Genomic DNA, 17,959 nt, shown 5'->3' with positions numbered 1-17,959 from the left:
AATTTCGATCACAAAAGTTATTAGGTATAATTTGGATATGTTGTGTATGGTAGATATATACTATGGATATCTTGTGTTTGGTAGATATTACTTGGATATCTTGTGTTTGGTAGACATTACTTGGATATCTTGTGTTTGGTAGATATTACTTGGATATCTTGTGTTTGGTTGATATTACTTGGATATCTTGTGTTTATGGTAGATATTACTTGGATATCTTGTGTTAGGTAGATATTACTTGGATATCTTGTGTTAGGTAGACATTACTTGGATATCTTGTGTTTGGTAGATATTACTTGGAGATATCTTGTGTTATGGTTGGTAGATATTACTTGGATATCTTGTGTATGGTAGATATTACTTGGATATCTTGTGTTTGGTAGATATTACTTGGATATCTTGTGTTTGGTAGATATTACTTGGATATCTTGTGTTTGGTAGATATTACTTGGATATCTTGTGTTTGGTAGATATAACTTGGATATCTTGTGTTTGGTAGATATTACTTGGATATCTTGTGTTTGGTAGATATAACTTGGATATCTTGTGTTAGGTAGATATTACTTGGATATCTTGTGTTTGGTAGATATTACTTGGATATCTTGTGTTGGTAGATATTACTTGGATATCTTGTGTTTGGTAGATATTACTTGGATATCTTGTGTTTGGTAGACATTACTTGGATATCTTGTGTTTGGTAGACATTACTTGGATATCTTGTGTTTGGTAGATATTACTTGGATATCTTGTGTTTGGTAGATATTACTTGGATATCTTGTGTTTGGTAGATATTAACTTGGATATCTTGTGTTTGGTAGATATTACTTGGATATCTTGTGTATGGTAGATATAACTTGGATATCTTGTGTTTGGTAGATATTACTTGGATAATCTTGTGTTTGGTAGATATTAACTTGGATATCTTGTGTTTGGTAGATATTACTTACTTGGATATCTTGTGTTTGGTAGATATTACTTGGATATCTTGTGTATGGTAGATATTTACTTGGCATATCTTGTGTTTGGTAGATATTACTTGGATATCTTGTGTTTTATTGGTAGATAGATATTACTTGGATATCTTGTGTTTGGTAGATATTACTTGGATATCTTGTGTTTGGTAGACATTACTTGGATATCTTGTGTTGGTAGATATTACTTGGATATCTTGTGTTTGGTAGATATTACTTGGATATCTTGTGTTTGGTAGATATAACTTGGATATCTTGTGTTTGGTAGACATTACTTGGATATCTTGTGTTATGGTAGATATAACTTGGATATCTTGTGTTTGGTAGATATAACTTGGATATCTTGTGTTAGGTAGATATTACTTGGATATCTTGTGTTTGGTAGATATTACTTGGATATCTTGTGTATGGTAGATATTACTTGGATATCTTGTGTTTGGTAGATATTACTTGGATATCTTGTGTTTGGTAGATATTACTTGGATATCTTGTGTTTGGTAGATATTACTTGGATATCTTGTGTTTTAGGTAGATATTACTTGGATATCTTGTGTTTGGTAGATATAACTTGGATATCTTGTGTATGGTAGATATTACTTGGATATCTTGTGTTAGGTAGATTATTACTTGGATATCTTGTGTTTGGGTAGATATTACTTGGATATCTTGTGTTTGGTAGACATTACTTGGATATCTTGTGTTGGTAGATATTACTTGGATATCTTGTGTTAGGTAGATATACTTGGATATCTTGTGTTTGGTAGATATAACTTGGATATCTTGTGTTATGGTAGATATACTTGGATATCTTGTGTTTGGTAGGTAGATATCTTGTGTCTAGGTATATATACTTGGATATCTTGTGTTGGTAGATATTACTTGGATATCTTGTGTTTGGTAGACATTACTTGGATATCTTGTGTTGGTAGATTTACTTGGATATCTTGTGTTTGGTAGATATTACTTGGATATCTTGTGTTGGTAGATATTACTTGGATATCTTGTGTTTGGTAGATATTACTTGGATATCTTGTGTATGTTAGGTAGATATTACTTGGATATCTTGTGTTTGGTAGATATTACTTGGATATCTTGTGTATGGTAGATATTACTTGGATATCTTGTGTTTGGTAGATATTACTTGGATATCTTGTGTATGGTAGATATTACTTGGATATCTTGTGTTTGGTAGATATTACTTGGATATCTTGTGTTTGGTAGATATAACTTGGATATCTTGTGTTTGGTAGATATTACTTGGATATCTTGTGTTTGGTAGATATTACTTGGATATCTTGTGTTTGGTAGATATTACTTGGATATCTTGTGTTTGGTAGATATTACTTGGATATCTTGTGTTAGGTAGATATTACTTGGGCTTGATAACTTGGATATCTTGTGTTTGGTAGATATTACTTGGATATCTTGTGTTGGTAGATATTACTTGGATATTATCTTGTGTTTGGTAGATATTACTTGGATATCTTGTGTTTGGTAGATATTATTTGGATATCTTGTGTATGGTAGATATTACTTGGATATCTTGTGTTTGGTAGATATTACTTGGATATCTTGTGTATGGTAGATATTACTTGGATATCTTGTGTTTGGTAGATATTACTTGGATATCTTGTGTATGGTAATATTACTTGGATATCTTGTGTTTGGTAGATATTACTTGGATATCTTGTGTTACTTGGTTTGTGTAGATAGAATTACTTGGATATCTTGTGTTTGGTAGACATTACTTGGATATCTTGTGTTATGGTAGATATAACTTGGATATCTTGTGTTTGGTAGATAGACTTGGATACTTGGATATCTTGTGTTTGGTAGATATTACTTGGATATCTTGTGTTTGGTAGATATTACTTGGTTTATATCTTGTGTTTTGGTAGATTTACTTGGATATCTTGTGTTTGGTAGATATAACTTGGATATCTTGTGTTTGGTAGACATTACTTGGATATCTTGTGTTGGTAGATATTACTTGGATATCTTGTGTTTGGTAGATATAACTTGGTATATCTTGTGTTTGGTAGATATTACTTGGATATCTTGTGTTATGGTAGATATTACTTGGATATCTTGTGTTTGGTAGATATTACTTGGATATCTTGTGTTTGGTAGATATTACTTGGATATCTTGTGTTTGGTAGATATTACTTGGATATCTTGTGTTTGGTAGATATTACTTGGATATCTTGTGTATGGTAGACATTACTTGGATATCTTGTGTATGGTAGACATTACTTGGATATCTTGTGTTTGGTAGATATTACTTGGATATCTTGTGTTTGGTAGATATTACTTGGATATCTTGTGTTTGGTAGATATTACTTGGATATCTTGTGTTTGGTAGACATTACTTGGATATCTTGTGTATGGTAGATATTACTTGGATATCTTGTGTATGGTAGATATTACTTGGATATCTTGTGTTAGGTAGATATTACTTGGATATCTTGTGTTAGGTAGACATTACTTGGATATCTTGTGTTTGGTAGATATTACTTGGATATCTTGTGTTTGGTAGACATTACTTGGATATCTTGTGTATGGTAGATATTACTTGGATATCTTGTGTTTGGTAGATATTACTTGGATATCTTGTGTTTGGTAGATATTACTTGGATATCTTGTGTTTGGTAGATATTACTTGGATATCTTGTGTATGGTAGACATTACTTGGATATCTTGTGTTTGGTAGATATTACTTGGATATCTTGTGTTTGGTAGATATCTTGGATATCTTGTGTTTGGTAGATATTACTTGTGATTTCTTGTGTAGGTATATTACTTGGATATCTTGTGTTTGGTAGATATTACTTGGATTCTTGTGTTGGTAGATATTACTTGGATATCTTGTGTTAGGTAGATATTACTTGGATATCTTGTGTTTGGTAGATATTACTTGGATATCTTGTGTTGGTAGATATAACTTGGATATCTTGTGTTAGGTAGATATTACTTGGATATCTTGTGTTAGGTAGATATTACTTGGATATCTTGTGTTTGGTAGATATTACTTGGATATCTTGTGTATGGTAGATATAACTTGGATATCTTGTGTTAGGTAGATATTACTTGGATATCTTGTGTTTGGTAGACATTACTTGGATATCTTGTGTTTGGTAGATATTACTTGGATATCTTGTGTTTGGTAGATATAACTTGGATATCTTGTGTATGGTAGATATTACTTGGATATCTTGTGTTTGGTAGATATTACTTGGATATCTTGTGTATGGTAGATATTACTTGGATATCTTGTGTATGGTAGATATTACTTGGATATCTTGTGTTTGGTAGATATATTTTGTTGGAATATATTGTTAGGTTTGTAGATATTACTTGGATATCTTGTGTTTGGTAGATATTACTTGGATATCTTGTGTTTGGTAGACATTACTTGGATATCTTGTGTATGGTAGATATTACTTGGATATCTTGTGTATGGTAGATATAATACTTGGATATCTTGTGTTTGGTAGATATTACTTGGATATCTTGTGTTTGGTAGATATACTTGGATATTGTGTATGTAGAATACTTGGATGTGTATGGTAGACATTACTTGGATATCTTGTGTTGGTAGATATTACTTGGATATCTTGTGTTTGGTAGATATTACTTGGATATCTTGTGTTTGGTAGACATTACTTGGATATCTTGTGTATGGTAGACATTACTTGGATATCTTGTGTATGGTAGACATTACTTGGATATCTTGTGTTATGGTAGATATTACTTGGATATCTTGTGTTTGGTAGATATAACTTGGATATCTTGTGTTTGGTAGATATTACTTGGATATCTTGTGTTTGGTAGACATTACTTGGATATCTTGTGTATGGTAGACATTACTTGGATATCTTGTGTATGGTAGATATTACTCTGATATCTTGTGTTTGGTAGACATTACTTGGATAACTTGTGTTTGGTAGATATTACTTGGATATCTTGTGTTAGGTAGATATTACTTGGATATCTTGTGTATGGTAGACATTACTTGGATATCTTGTGTATGGTAGATATAACTTGGATATCTTGTGTATGGTAGATATAACTTGGATATCTTGTGTTTGGTAGATATAACTTGGATATCTTGTGTATGGTAGACATTACTTGGATATCTTGTGTATGGTAGACATTACTTGGATATCTTGTGTTAGGTAGATATTACTTGGATATCTTGTGTTTGGTAGATATTACTTGGATATCTTGTGTTTGGTAGACATTACTTGGATATCTTGTGTATGGTAGACATTACTTGGATATCTTGTGTATGGTAGACATTACTTGGATATCTTGTGTTAGGTAGATATTACTTGGATATCTTGTGTATGGTATATATTACTTGGATATCTTGTGTTTGGTAGATATAACTTGGATATCTTGTGTTAGGTAGATATAACTTGGATATCTTGTGTTTGGTAGATATAACTTGGATATCTTGTGTTTGGTAGAAATTACTTGTATAATTTATGTTTTGTAGATATTACTTGGATGTCTTGTGTTTGGTAGAAATTACTTGTATAATTTATGTTTTGTAGATATTACTTGGATATGAGTGTTTTGCTACCTGTTGTGGGGCCTGACTATATATTCAGTGGGGACTGTATAACATTGCCAGCACCAGACAACATTCATCGTTATGCTGTCAACTTATTAACACTGTTATCATAAAATTATGTGTGCAGACAGGAAGATATTTATGGGAGTGTTATTATTATGTGAAAGGTGTGCTAATGAATCAATGTTACAACTAATTCACTTTTACTGCACACTGTTACAGGGCATGTTATCTTATAAGGCTGATTAATATGTGGCAAGGATACACGTTACTTTACAGAAGCCAAGAAATCTGTTATATGATTTAACAGGTGCAGTATGGAAAGACTAATTCAGTATAGCAACAACATGAATGGAGTCGTCTGCATCTAGAAACAGCTAGGTCGGGAGGGTAAAATTGTGTAAACTCTATCTGACAAGCTCTTACACGAGTTAATTAACTTTAGGCGGACACTTCCTAATGACGTGTTTCTTACTTCTTAACAAATTGGTAGCAATGATATGTCACATACTATAGTCTACCAAATCACAGATTTTACAGATCTTTCTAAAATAACCAATTAACACCCCCAGATATAAAAAGGAAAATCAACTTGTTGATAGGAGTTAAGGCAAGGTTAGGTGTTAATGCTTTAAGCTGTTAATAGCTGTCTAATAGAGATATATGGTCCTTGGACCTTAAAATCAGTGACATGTAGTGTTACATAATGGTTTATCTAATTATAGACAAGATTCTTGTCATATTTTTAATAATCAATCTTGTATTGTTCCATAGATCCTTTTAATGTTATCCAGAACTGGCTTCAATTCAATGAAATCTAAGGTAAAATTGAAAACAGTACACAAAATCATTCAAGTAATACGGTGTACATGATATTTGATTTGTGTTTGTATGCGTATCTTTGAATGTTATAAGTCTTTCAGCCATTCGCTGATGTAGAGTATGTTATTGCTGCTAATACTGGATCGAATATGGTTGTTTTATAGAGTATTTGTATAGACCAGTGAAGTCAGTCTGTTGTATAAATGTTGATTTACTGAATTTGTCCTGTAATCCTAGATGAATCCACATGTATACCTTGAATCGAGTGACTGCTTTTTAAGCTACCATTAAAGGCATATTGCACTTGGTTAGATGGAAAGTCGTTATCAGGGTGGAAACGCTTGCTATATGTTTATTTAACGAGGGTTATGTATATACCTGTAGATAATCTGCCGCCCCCACAGCCATAATGTCAAACAGGTAAAAACCTGTATTTGTTAAAGTGAGCGTTACTATTAATAGAACTGGATCTACTTCACAGCCAAGGAACTGTGACACAAAGGTGACAGTTTTAATGCATATTCACAGGCTGCATGCTAGGAGGTGACAGACGATCAAATAAAAACACAGACATAAGCAGCATGTGGGCGAGTTTTGTAAACACCTTGAAATATTCAGTTCATGTTAGATATATGAAATCTTGTATTTTCGGTCGCAGTACTGTACAGATGGTTTTTAGCTCACCTGGCCCGAAGGGCCGGTGAGCTTATGTCATGGCGCGGCGTCCGTCCGTCCGCCAACATTTCCTTTAAATCGCTACTAGTCATAGAGTTCTGCATGGATTGTAACCAAATTTGGCCACAAGCATCCTTGGGGGAGGGGGAACAGAACTTGTCTAAATTTTGGCTCTGACCCCCCGGGGGCAGGAGGGGCGGGGCCCAATAGGGGAAATAGAGGTAAATCCTTTAAATCGCTACTAGTCATAGAGTTCTGAATGGAATGTAACCAAATTTGGCCACAAACATCCTTGGGGGAAGGGGAACAGAACTTGTATAAATTTTGGCTCTGGTCCCCCGGGGGCAGGAGGGGCGGGGCCCAATAGGGGAAATAGAGGTAAATCCTTTATATCGCTACTAGTCATAGAGTCCTACATGAATTGTAACCAAATTTGGCCACAAACATCCTTTTTGGAAGCGGAACATAACTTGTATAAATTTTGGCTCTGGTCCTGGGGGGCAGGAGGGGCGGGGCCAAATAGGGGAATTATAGGTAATTCCTATAAATCGGTATTTGTCCAAGAGTTCTGCATGGATTGTAACCAAATTTGGCCATAAACATCCTTGGGGGAAGGGGAACAGAACTTGTATAAATTTCGGCTCTGATCCCCCGGGGGCAGGAGGGGTGGGGCCCAATAGGGGAAATAGAGGTAAATCCTTTAAATCGCTACTTGTCCTAGAGTTCTGCATGGATTGTAACCAAAATTGGCCACAAACATCCTTGGGGGAAGGGGAACAGAACTTGTATAAATTTTGGCTCTGATCCCCCGGGGGCAGGAGGGGCGGGGCCCAATAGGGGAAATAGAGGTAAATCCTTTAAATCGCTACTAGTAATAGAGTTCTGCACGTATTGTAACCAAATTTGGCCACAAACACCCTGGGTGGAAGGGGAACAGAACTTGTATAAATTTTGGCTCTGGCCCCCCGGGGGCAGGACGGGTGGGGCCCAATAGGGGAAATAGAGGTAAATCCTATAAATCGCTACTTGTCCTAGAGTTTTGCTTGGATTGTGACCACATTTGGCCATAAACATCCTTGGGGGAAGGAGAACAGAACTTTGGCTCTGACCCCCTGGGGGCAGAAGGGGTGGGGCCCAATAGGGGATTTAGAGGTTAATATTAAAATTCCTTCAGAAAAGAAACAATGAACCTGTATTCAGAACATTACTTGGCATTACAAACCAGGTGAGCGATACAGGCCCTCTGGGCCTCTTGTTCAAGTTCTAATCACTAAATGTTGAAGTTGAGCTATTGAATGTTGTTTGTCATAACAAACGAACCAACCTTATGAGCTGATTACCTGGGCAGTATTCAATTCACATATACAAACGTAATATGTTATCCAAAGAGAAAATATGACCGGGTATTCTGGCGGTATCCCACCAGGATTATTCGGGATCCCACCAGGATATTTTCCTGGGATCCCAGTCAAATTTCAGTGGGATCCAGGTCAATCCCTGTGGGAATAGGGTCAAATCCCAGCAGGATCCTGGGACAAAATCCCTGTGAGATCCTAGTGAAATATACAAGTGAATCCTATCATTTGCAATATTGATCATAAACAATTTTGCTTTTTCAATGAAGAAAAAAATAATTGATATTTGTATATATGCAGGTTAATTTTCTCATGGGACGTCATTTAATGTATGTGAATGTTAGAGGTCTTATGAGGAAGCTAGATATTGACTTGGAATTTCCTTATGCAAATAGCTGACAGATTTTGCAGAGCAATGTAAACTGGACAAAGGACAATCGCTTTTTGTCCATGGTCCGTCGTCTGTCCTTCCGTCCGTCCTTCCGTCCCTTAACATTTCTTGTTACCGCTATTTCTCGGAAAGGGCTGAAGGGATCTTTCTCAAATTTCATATGTAGGTTCCCCTAGGGCCCTAGTTGTGCATATTGCATTTTGGGACCAATCGGTCAACAAGATGGCCGCCAGGCAGCCATCTTGGATTTTGATACTTAAAGTTTGTTATCGCTATTTCTCAGAAAGTACTGAAAGGATCTGTCTCAAATTTCATATGTAGGTTCCCCTAGGGCCCTAGTTGGGCATATTACATTTTCGGACCAATCGGTCAACAAGATGGCCGCCAGGCAGCCATCTTGGATTTTGATACTTAAAGTTTGTTATCGCTATTTCTCAGAAAGTACTGAAGTGATCTTTCTCAAATTTCATATGTAGGTTCCCCTATGGCTCTAGTTGTGCATATTGCATTTTGGGACTGTTCGGTCAATAAGATGGCCGCCAGGCAGCCATCTTGGATTTTAATAGTTAAAGATTGTTATCGCTATTTCTCAGAAAGTACTGAAGTGATCTTTCTCAAATTTCATATGTAGGTTCCCCTATGGCTCTAGTTGTGCATATTGCATTTTGGGACGGATTGGTCAATAAGATGGCCGCCAGGCCGCCATCTTGAATTTTGATAATTGAAATTTGTTAACGCTATTTCTCAGAAAGTACTAAAGTGATCTGTCTCAAATTTTATATGCAGGTTCTCCTAGGACCTGCATATTGTATTTTGGGACCGATCGGTCAACAAGATGGCCAACAGGTATTTGACAATTGATGTTTGTTAGTGTTATATATCTCAGAAAGTACTGAAAAGATCTTTCTCAAATTTCATATGTAGTAATATGTAGTAAAAGTTTGAAAGCAGAGAAAAGATCCCTCTTTCTATTGTCAGACGTAGATCATTCTTTGGTGGGCGCCAAGATCCCTCTGGGATCTCTTGTGATAGTTAAATTTGTTACCGCTATTTCTCAGAAAGTACTGGAGGGATCTTTCTCAAATTTCATATGTAGGTTCCCCTAGGGCCCTAGTTATGCATATTGCATTTTTGGACCGATCGGTCAACAAAATGGCCAACTGGTGGCCATCTTGGATTTTGATAGTTAAAGTTTGTTACTGCTATTTCTCAGAAAGTACTGGAGGGATCTTTCTCAAATTTCATGTTTAGGTTCTCCTAGGGTCCTAGTTGTGCATATTGCATTTTTGGATCGAACAGTCAACAAGAATCTTAGATTTTGATAGTTAAAGATTGTTATAGACCGTTCTCAAAAATTATGCATGCAAAATTTGACCCGGGGTCAAAAGATCGAAAACGAGGCTAAGCGAGGTTGTCTATGTCAACAAATATGGCGGCGCATACTGCTGTCATGGCTGAGAACATCGAACCCAGACGAAGCGATTATTGTTGTGTTCCACATTGCAATGGTAATGCAAAGTTGCATAAAGACCTCTCATTCCACCGTTTCCCATCGGAGAAGAAAGAAGATTTACGGAAACGCTGGATAATTGCTATTCGCCGTGATGAGGGGCCGGACTTCAAGGTATGAAATGGTCGTCGTACTTACCTACTTAACGCTGAACAGCGGTGAACAATATACTTGGTTTTGTCTGTTTATCGCCATATCTCGACAAAATGATGTATGAACTTTCTCTCTAAATATGATATTAGTTATAAATATTTCATTTGACGGGCTCATGTGCCGCCAGATGGGCTTCATAGCAATTGAATGCAAAGTGAAAGTAGGCATGTTATGCATTAAATGTAACGTTACGTACACTAGCTAGTGACATTTACATGTTCATATAGCACCAGGGTTACGTCATGTACGATACAGTAGCTTTTTAATAAATACAGTGGCTCATATTGAACTCGAATGAATTGATATGTATGTATACATGTGTGCACAAACTGGTATACATAATTGTATGTAAGCTTACATGCATTGACTATTCTACATGTATGTAAATGAAAGTGATATTGCTGGTTCCTCATACACATACTATCATTTCATGCTTTAATAGCTTTTACAGTAGTGATTGTGGTATGACTCATCTTGACTCCCTCCTGACTGATTATGAGTATATAATCAGTACTATGAGTATGACACAGGTGGTCATTTACTTGACAATCTGTACTTTACATGTACACAGGCTTATGCTAGTTATCATTTGAATATATTTACCCGTATTTGTTATTCATTCTTTACCCCGAGCATTAAAAGATGACAGTTGGGCGATAATGTTGACTCTTAACAGCACCCTATAGCTGCACAGAATAACCACCAATTCACAAATTTAAAATCTTAAATAGTAAAGAAATTCTATGCCTCCATGCCAGTTCCACTCCTCTTGAGTGAATTGCATTTATCTTAACTTTACAAATACATTTCATCACATTAATCAGAGACCGTGTTCAATAGCGACACTCTTTAATTGATTTTTATAAGTTTTTACATTGAACTATTCAGAATATTTATCATTTCAGATTCAAAAATGGACTGTTTTGTGTAGTCGTCATTTTACTGAGAAAGACTTCAGATGGACAGTAAGTAGACGATGTCTAAGACCACAAGCAGTGCCATCAGTGTTTGACTGGACTCAAGCAGGAAGTACAAGAAAACCACCTGCAGTAAGACACAGTAGGCCTCTCCAAGAATTGCACAGTACTTCTTCTACATTGAACAGTAATACTACATATACCATGGATGATGAGCCAAGTGAAACTGATGCTGTCACAGAATGTTCAGAGCCAGAGGATCCGTAAGTGTATTTTTAGCCTATATTTAAAATATTATGTTTTATTTTATATTTTTAGTGGGCTAGTCAACCTGGAAATGATCAGTTGATGACTATTGATGCATTATAATTATTAAATAAACAACAAATCACAATGATATATAAATCTTAGATCAACAGCAATAATAATTAATTAATTACATTATTATGCATGTAGCCCTCAGGGCCTGGTGACAACTTGCTGTAATATACCTCTCAGCTAGAGAAATCTTCTCGTTAACTTGATCAGTTGAGCATCTGACTAGTACCTGGTTAATATACTAATCCAGAGGTCCTGAGTTCGATCCCCAGCGGAGGCAGTGATTAAATTTATATAAAATCCTCCACTCTGTTACATATACAGTACATGTTACTATTGTAAGTTGTGTACATTGTATTGTTTTAATTGTTTTCTCTTGATTGATTGATCACTTAGTCCCAAAATTTTGTTAAAGGTGTTGAACATAGTAAATTGTATAATTAAAATCAAAATTATTTTAAAGATACTCCACCGCCAACAGAGCATAAATGATATTCATCCTTTGAACAATAAGTGGTGTTTAATCGTGTATATAATAGTTTAATTAACACAAAAAATAATATAAAATAATTTATTTTGCCTTTGGTACATGCGCATTCAGTAGTTCATTCCATATATGATATAGTGCCACGGATTTTTTTCGGGATGCAATTAATTATTTTTCATATTTTTAACTTGAAGTAAAATTAGAAGCTCAAACTTTTCAATGGTGGTAATGGTGTAAAGTAAGTAACTTTTGTAACTGAAGAAAAATACTAAATCGTCTGCTCCTGTTTTTAATAGTGAAAAAATACCATTTGTCAGCGGTGGAGCATCTTTAATAAAAACAAAAATAAATTGCAAATTTATTTTTGTTAGCTATTTCATGGAATTTAACATTTTTCATTTGATTAATACAAATGTTATATATTTTTTTTCATTTTTTTCAGGACTTTAGTGTGTGGATCAACCAATAGCGGAACATGTATAGCAAACCTGAAAGAGAGACTACTAGAAAAAGAGCTTGAGTTGAGGGCTAAAGAAGAAGAAATAAAAAGACTTAAACATAGAGTAGAATTAGAACGCTTTGGAATTACTCGGTTTACATTTGACAACAATATGATTGAGTTTTATACCGGTTTCCCAACTTATGATGTTTTTATAGGTTTTTATTCTGCTATTAAACCAACTGCTTCACGTATTAAATCTGTTTATTACACATATCAGCCAGAGTCAAATTGTAAAGGGAGACCAAAATCAATGGACCCTATTGACGAACTTTTTCTATTTTTATGTCGGCTGAAATGTGGTTTTTTGTCTGAAGATCTTGCAGTCAGGTTTAACATTCATGCTAGCTCTGTGAGTAGAAAGGTTATTACTTGGGCTAATTTCTTGTATTTTTTTCTTGGAAGCTTGTCCATATGGCCCAGCAAAGAAAACATTGTACAACACATGCCTAGAGATTTTCAACTTTTGTATCCGAATACTCGTATAATTATTGACTGTACAGAAATTTTCACAGAAAGACCATCATCAATAGCACTAGCTTCCAAAACATTTTCGTCATATAAAAGTCATAATACTTGGAAAGGTTTAGTTGGAATTGCCCCACATGGAGCAGTCACTTTTATATCTCCACTATATTCTGGTTGCATGTCAGATATTGAAATAACTAGGCAAAGTGGACTTCTAGATCTTTTAGAAAGAGGTGATGAAATAATGGCAGATAAAGGGTTTGTTTTGAACAAGCTGCTTCATGGCACTGGTATTAAAATAACAACACCCCATTTTTTGTGTTCAGATGGCCAGTTTTCACCATATCAAGTTGAGGACAATCAAAGAGTAGCCTCGTTTCGCATTCATGTTGAACGACACATAAAGCGAGTCAAAGAGTATAGACTGCTTCAAACCACTGTGCCATTATCTATTGCTGGAACTATCAATCAGATGTGGACTGTTGCAAACCTGCTAACATTGTTCAAACGACCATTGATAAAAACACACTAGACATGCTGAAGTTTAAAATATGTCTTCTTCAAGAAAACTGATGTTATGTATTTGTTACATTATTCTATGCAAATTAAGAGTTGCACCCATATTGTGATCATTTTGAATTATGATTTCTACATGAAAAAACCTAATATGAATATGGAAAAATAAAATGAAAAAAAGATTTTTTTCCCATGTTTTTTTAATACTCAGATTATTCAACAAAATTACTAGATGTGATGACATTAATCAAATTATAACATTCTTTGAATGTTTTTTAAAAGTAATTCAGTGCTGAAAAATTGATGAATTTCTAATTTGTATCTTCAATAATTCATTTACCCGTGTCCTTTTATCATATATGACTTTACATGTACATACTGTATGTACTTGTATATCAAACGTTGGAAATGAAATATATTTAGTGATGTTTCATTTCAGTTTTTGTTTAGTTGTACAATAATAAGTATAGAAGTTGTACTGTAACTGCTATTATAGAAATATCTGAATATACACATTTTCCCTCATTCTAGTTATGTAAAGGAAACAAAGCTTATGCCTCACTTTAAATAATGTTCAAAGTAGAACAAGTCCAGTTTGTCTTTTGCCACTGCCCAGAATTCAGGATCAAATTCAATTGTTTGCAAATGTACTTCATTTTCTAACCATACGAAAAAATCACACCATTCCAAGCCAGTTACTGCCATTTGCATTTGTACTTGGTAATGATAATTGTCATTCTTTTTTAATTCAAATTTTCCACCAGTTTCCCGAAGGCACTTGACATTGCTCAAACTGTCTGTATTTGGGCATTTAATTTCCAACAGACCAAACTCCAAATCTCTCTCAGGACAGTATACTTTCCTGTCTGGTGTAGCTGCCAACCAATGGCAGTGCGGACTGACCACTACTCCACATGGATAAAGATTTACAGCATCATTCATGACCTGAAATATTAAAAATTCTCATTTTGATTGTAAGCTTAAGTTTCTTAAATACACTTTAATTTACTGGCCTAAACACTGCATGACTTTTTATTTTAAACAGCTATTGAAATTTAGACATTTTGAGATGCTTGAAATTGTGATTACTTGTTATTTTAAATTTTATTTTTTAATTCACAAAATGGTATCTACATGTATTAAATAACACATGATATGATTATTCATTTACCTTGCTGTAAGCTGAAGCTGCAATGGCTTCACACTCTATCCCTCTCTTCATCGCAGCAGTTAGTACCCTTCGTGTAGACTGTAATCTTTCAGCTAATTTGGAACCATCTGAAAAATAAAAAAAATAATATTGATGAATTCATGAATTGTGTTGTATTTTACATAGTCAAATATTAATAAGTTATCAAGCTGTTTCAGTTTTGTATTAAATTGTTTTCAAATATACAGGGGCCATGGTTGCAAAGTGGCTAGTACTAACTGCTGGTCAATGGTTTTTCTCCAGGTACTCCGGCTTTCCTCCACCAACAAACCTGGAATGTCCTTAAATGACCCTGGCTGTTAATAGGACTTCCAATTAATACAGACCTAAAAAAGCTATATATGTTATGTTTTTTTTTTATTTATATCAATTTTTGGTGCAAAATTACATGTTATAGGATATATCTTACCTGCCCGTCGTTTTGCAATTTCTCCAGCATTCGAAGCTGTAATTCGCTGGCTTCTAATCTTGTGCCACCTAAGGTCGTTAGATTGCAGGCGAGTGAATTCCTCAACCTCCTGGCATTCTGACTGGCTCATTTTGAGGGATTCAAACAACTTTGTTTGTTTTTCATTTAAAACAGTATTAATATTGTTAATCATAGTATTTCTCACCGGTAGTTCTGGGAAAGTGGCTACGTCAACAAAGTTCACAAGATATTCGGATGATAACTTTTGTTGGTAACTGAGTACGCATCCTTTTTGCTGTCTCCCAAATTTTGTCTGGACCATTTCTGATGTGTTTCCTGCCACTGTATTAAACATGATATTCATATCCGTGAAATGATCCAACACTGCATCACAGTCCTGTTGGAAATCAGATGGCAGAGGGTTGTACAAGGTGGATTTGATTCCTCTTGTTGGACGATGAGGGTTCTCCCTATCATAGCCATAAACAACAACATCATCTGCTTTGCTTCCATGAAGTTTTTCTCCTCTTGGAATATGCCATGCCTGTGGAAGTGAGGTTTTGGCTACATCAGCAGGAATCAATTTGAAGTTCCTCTGTTTAAAGTAGGCTAGTTGGTACAACAAAGCAGCTATGTGTCCACACTTACCACTCAATCCTATTGTGCAGGAACAACTTGCTTCAATTTGTGGTTCATGTCCAGTAAAAATAACCTGAAAATCAAGTTTTTTTTAATTTTGAAGCTGTATGAAACAAATTAAGTAAACAGAGTACATATCATCTACATAAGAGGTAGATCATCCTCAATTCTCCAGGGGTTCCGATCACTTACAATCTCTACACCCCTGGACTATCTTATAGTAAAACTGAAGGCAGATGAGAGGAAAAATCTGAACCAATCACAGGCCAGAAAAAAAATTCCTTTGAAGACTACAGAATGAGTGATGTCCAACTTCAAAACCACACAGTCAAACGCGGTGTACCGTTAGATCTATACAGCTTTTTCGATGTACATCAAATGACTAAAATACTTGTTCTGTTTTGTTGCCTTCAGTTTTACTATGAGATAGTCCAAGGGTGTAGAGATCGTAAGTGATCGGAACCCCTGGAGTATCAAAGATGGAGGTAGATATTTATCTTATGAAATTCATTTGAAAATAGGAAATAAGTTAAAAAATTCATAGCAATAACATTACCTATAGCTATTGTTGAGGTATATTATTCATAGGCGGTCGTCGTCTCTCTGACTCTTTTGATATTATTGATATCACTATTATAGTACTGTACATGTATTTACCTAATAGACAATTTCATAAAACAGAATATAAATACTTAATAATTATGATTTTAACTGTCGAGTACAATATTTATGTACACACTTAATATTAATGTACAAATGAAAAGGTATATAGTATATACTGATGTATATCACCGTAGTGTAATTAATATATGTTAATAGTCTATATGGAAAATTACCTTTAAATCATGAGGACACTCGTTCCTCTTTTGTGATCGGAAACACTTGGCTTTCACAGAAACATCATTTTCCTGATTTTGGTGAACTAAAATTTGAAGCAAATTCAGATTTCAGATTTCTTTATTACACTCAGACACACTAACATGAGGTTAAATTAGCATATAACTTTTCGTAACACTGATCGTAAAATGACAGCCACGCCCCCTCAAACCGTTGAACTTACATTGTTTACGTATATTTAGACATTGATTGTTTATTGTCGTTCATCAATTTGAAACGGTTAAAAAGACAAAAAGTGAAATAAACGATTAATATATAGCATATCTTCTGTCAATGTTAACAAATTTGAGGTCTGTATATGCTAGTCCCCGATGTCGTAACTTTGTACCTGCTACACACACTTGACACACTTTTGCTTTGACAGCTACTTTCGCTTCGCTTCTACAACTCACCAGTGATAGAATGGATGTATTGCTCACTATAATATTTAAAGCCCTTGTTCATCTGCTCCTTCCCCGAGCTGCTGCTTCGTCTGCCGATTACCTCTTCCACAAAACCGAAGGATATATCGGGAATACTCGCCAGATCGCTGGTAGAGTATTGAGGCGTACTCACGGTAGCCATGTTTGTTTACCTTCACTCCAGCCTCTGTTAGCCTCGTTTTCGATATCTCATTAATATTCATGAGCATCTCATTAAGAACAGTCTATTGCTATTTCTCAGAAAGTACTGGAGGGATCTTTCTCAAATTTCATATGTAGGTTCCTCTAGGGCCCTAGTTGTGCATATTGCATTTGGTAACTGATTGGTCAACAAGAAGGCCGACCAGCCGCCATCTTGGATTTTGATAGCTATTGTTATTTGTCAGAAATTACTGAAGGGATATCTCTCAAATTCCATGCGTAGGTTCCCCTTGGGCCCTAGTTGTGCATAGTACCTTTGGGACTAATCGGTCAATAAGATGGCCAACCGGCCACCATCTTGGATTTCACCACTGTAATGAAGTGATCTGTCTTAAATTTCATATGTAGTATGCTTGAAAAAGTTTGAAAAGCAGAGAAAAGATCCTTCTTTCCATTGTCAGACATAGATCATTTTATGGTGGGCGCCAAGATCCCTCTGGGATCTCTTGTTTTCAAAGTTTAGTCATAAATAGCACGTATTTTACAAAAAGTAAACATTGCAAGACAATTTTTCTTTTTTGGT

At 35.1% G+C, this 17,959-nt stretch overlaps 3 protein-coding genes across 6 annotated transcripts in view; 2 read left to right on the top strand and 1 right to left on the bottom strand.

Moving 5' to 3' along the window:
• LOC138322656 (calcium uniporter protein, mitochondrial-like) overlaps window positions 1-17,959 on the top strand; it is a 122,928-nt gene that overhangs the window by 14,115 nt on the left and 90,854 nt on the right. The window lies entirely within an intron of this gene.
• On the top strand, window positions 9,530-13,866 carry LOC138322654 (uncharacterized). Its single transcript, XM_069266655.1, has 3 exons — window positions 9,530-10,414; window positions 11,359-11,633; window positions 12,618-13,866. Exons 1-3 carry the CDS (start codon window positions 10,208-10,210, stop codon window positions 13,672-13,674), a joined length of 1,539 nt encoding a protein of 512 aa, XP_069122756.1. The 5' UTR covers window positions 9,530-10,207; the 3' UTR covers window positions 13,675-13,866.
• On the bottom strand, window positions 14,217-17,468 carry LOC138322655 (uncharacterized). The gene is made up of 5 exons (XM_069266656.1): window positions 17,206-17,468; window positions 16,753-16,838; window positions 15,278-15,989; window positions 14,830-14,936; window positions 14,217-14,603 (listed from the first exon to the last, which is right to left on the bottom strand). Exons 1-5 carry the CDS (start codon window positions 17,375-17,377, stop codon window positions 14,217-14,219), a joined length of 1,464 nt encoding a protein of 487 aa, XP_069122757.1. The 5' UTR covers window positions 17,378-17,468.

Source organism: Argopecten irradians, chromosome 5 (genome assembly GCF_041381155.1).
Source record: "Argopecten irradians isolate NY chromosome 5, Ai_NY, whole genome shotgun sequence".
Taxonomy (NCBI): domain Eukaryota; kingdom Metazoa; phylum Mollusca; class Bivalvia; order Pectinida; family Pectinidae; genus Argopecten; species Argopecten irradians.
This window is presented reverse-complemented; position numbering and strand designations above follow the sequence as displayed.

What these genes read in the sequence shown, in the direction of transcription:
- LOC138322655 (XM_069266656.1), bottom strand. Translation starts at nt 17,377, where the DNA reads ATGGCTACCGTGAGTACGCCTCAATACTCTACCAGCGATCTGGCGAGT. An exon ending in ATACATCCATTCTATCACTG is followed by an intron (nt 16,839 to 17,205) that starts GTGAGTTGTAGA and finishes TTCAAATTTTAG; the next exon opens with TTCACCAAAATCAGGAAAAT. An exon ending in AGTGTCCTCATGATTTAAAG is followed by an intron (nt 15,990 to 16,752) that starts GTAATTTTCCAT and finishes CTTGATTTTCAG; the next exon opens with GTTATTTTTACTGGACATGA.
- LOC138322654 (XM_069266655.1), top strand. Translation starts at nt 10,208, where the DNA reads ATGTCAACAAATATGGCGGCGCATACTGCTGTCATGGCTGAGAACATC. An exon ending in ATGAGGGGCCGGACTTCAAG is followed by an intron (nt 10,415 to 11,358) that starts GTATGAAATGGT and finishes TTATCATTTCAG; the next exon opens with ATTCAAAAATGGACTGTTTT. An exon ending in TGTTCAGAGCCAGAGGATCC is followed by an intron (nt 11,634 to 12,617) that starts GTAAGTGTATTT and finishes CATTTTTTTCAG; the next exon opens with GACTTTAGTGTGTGGATCAA.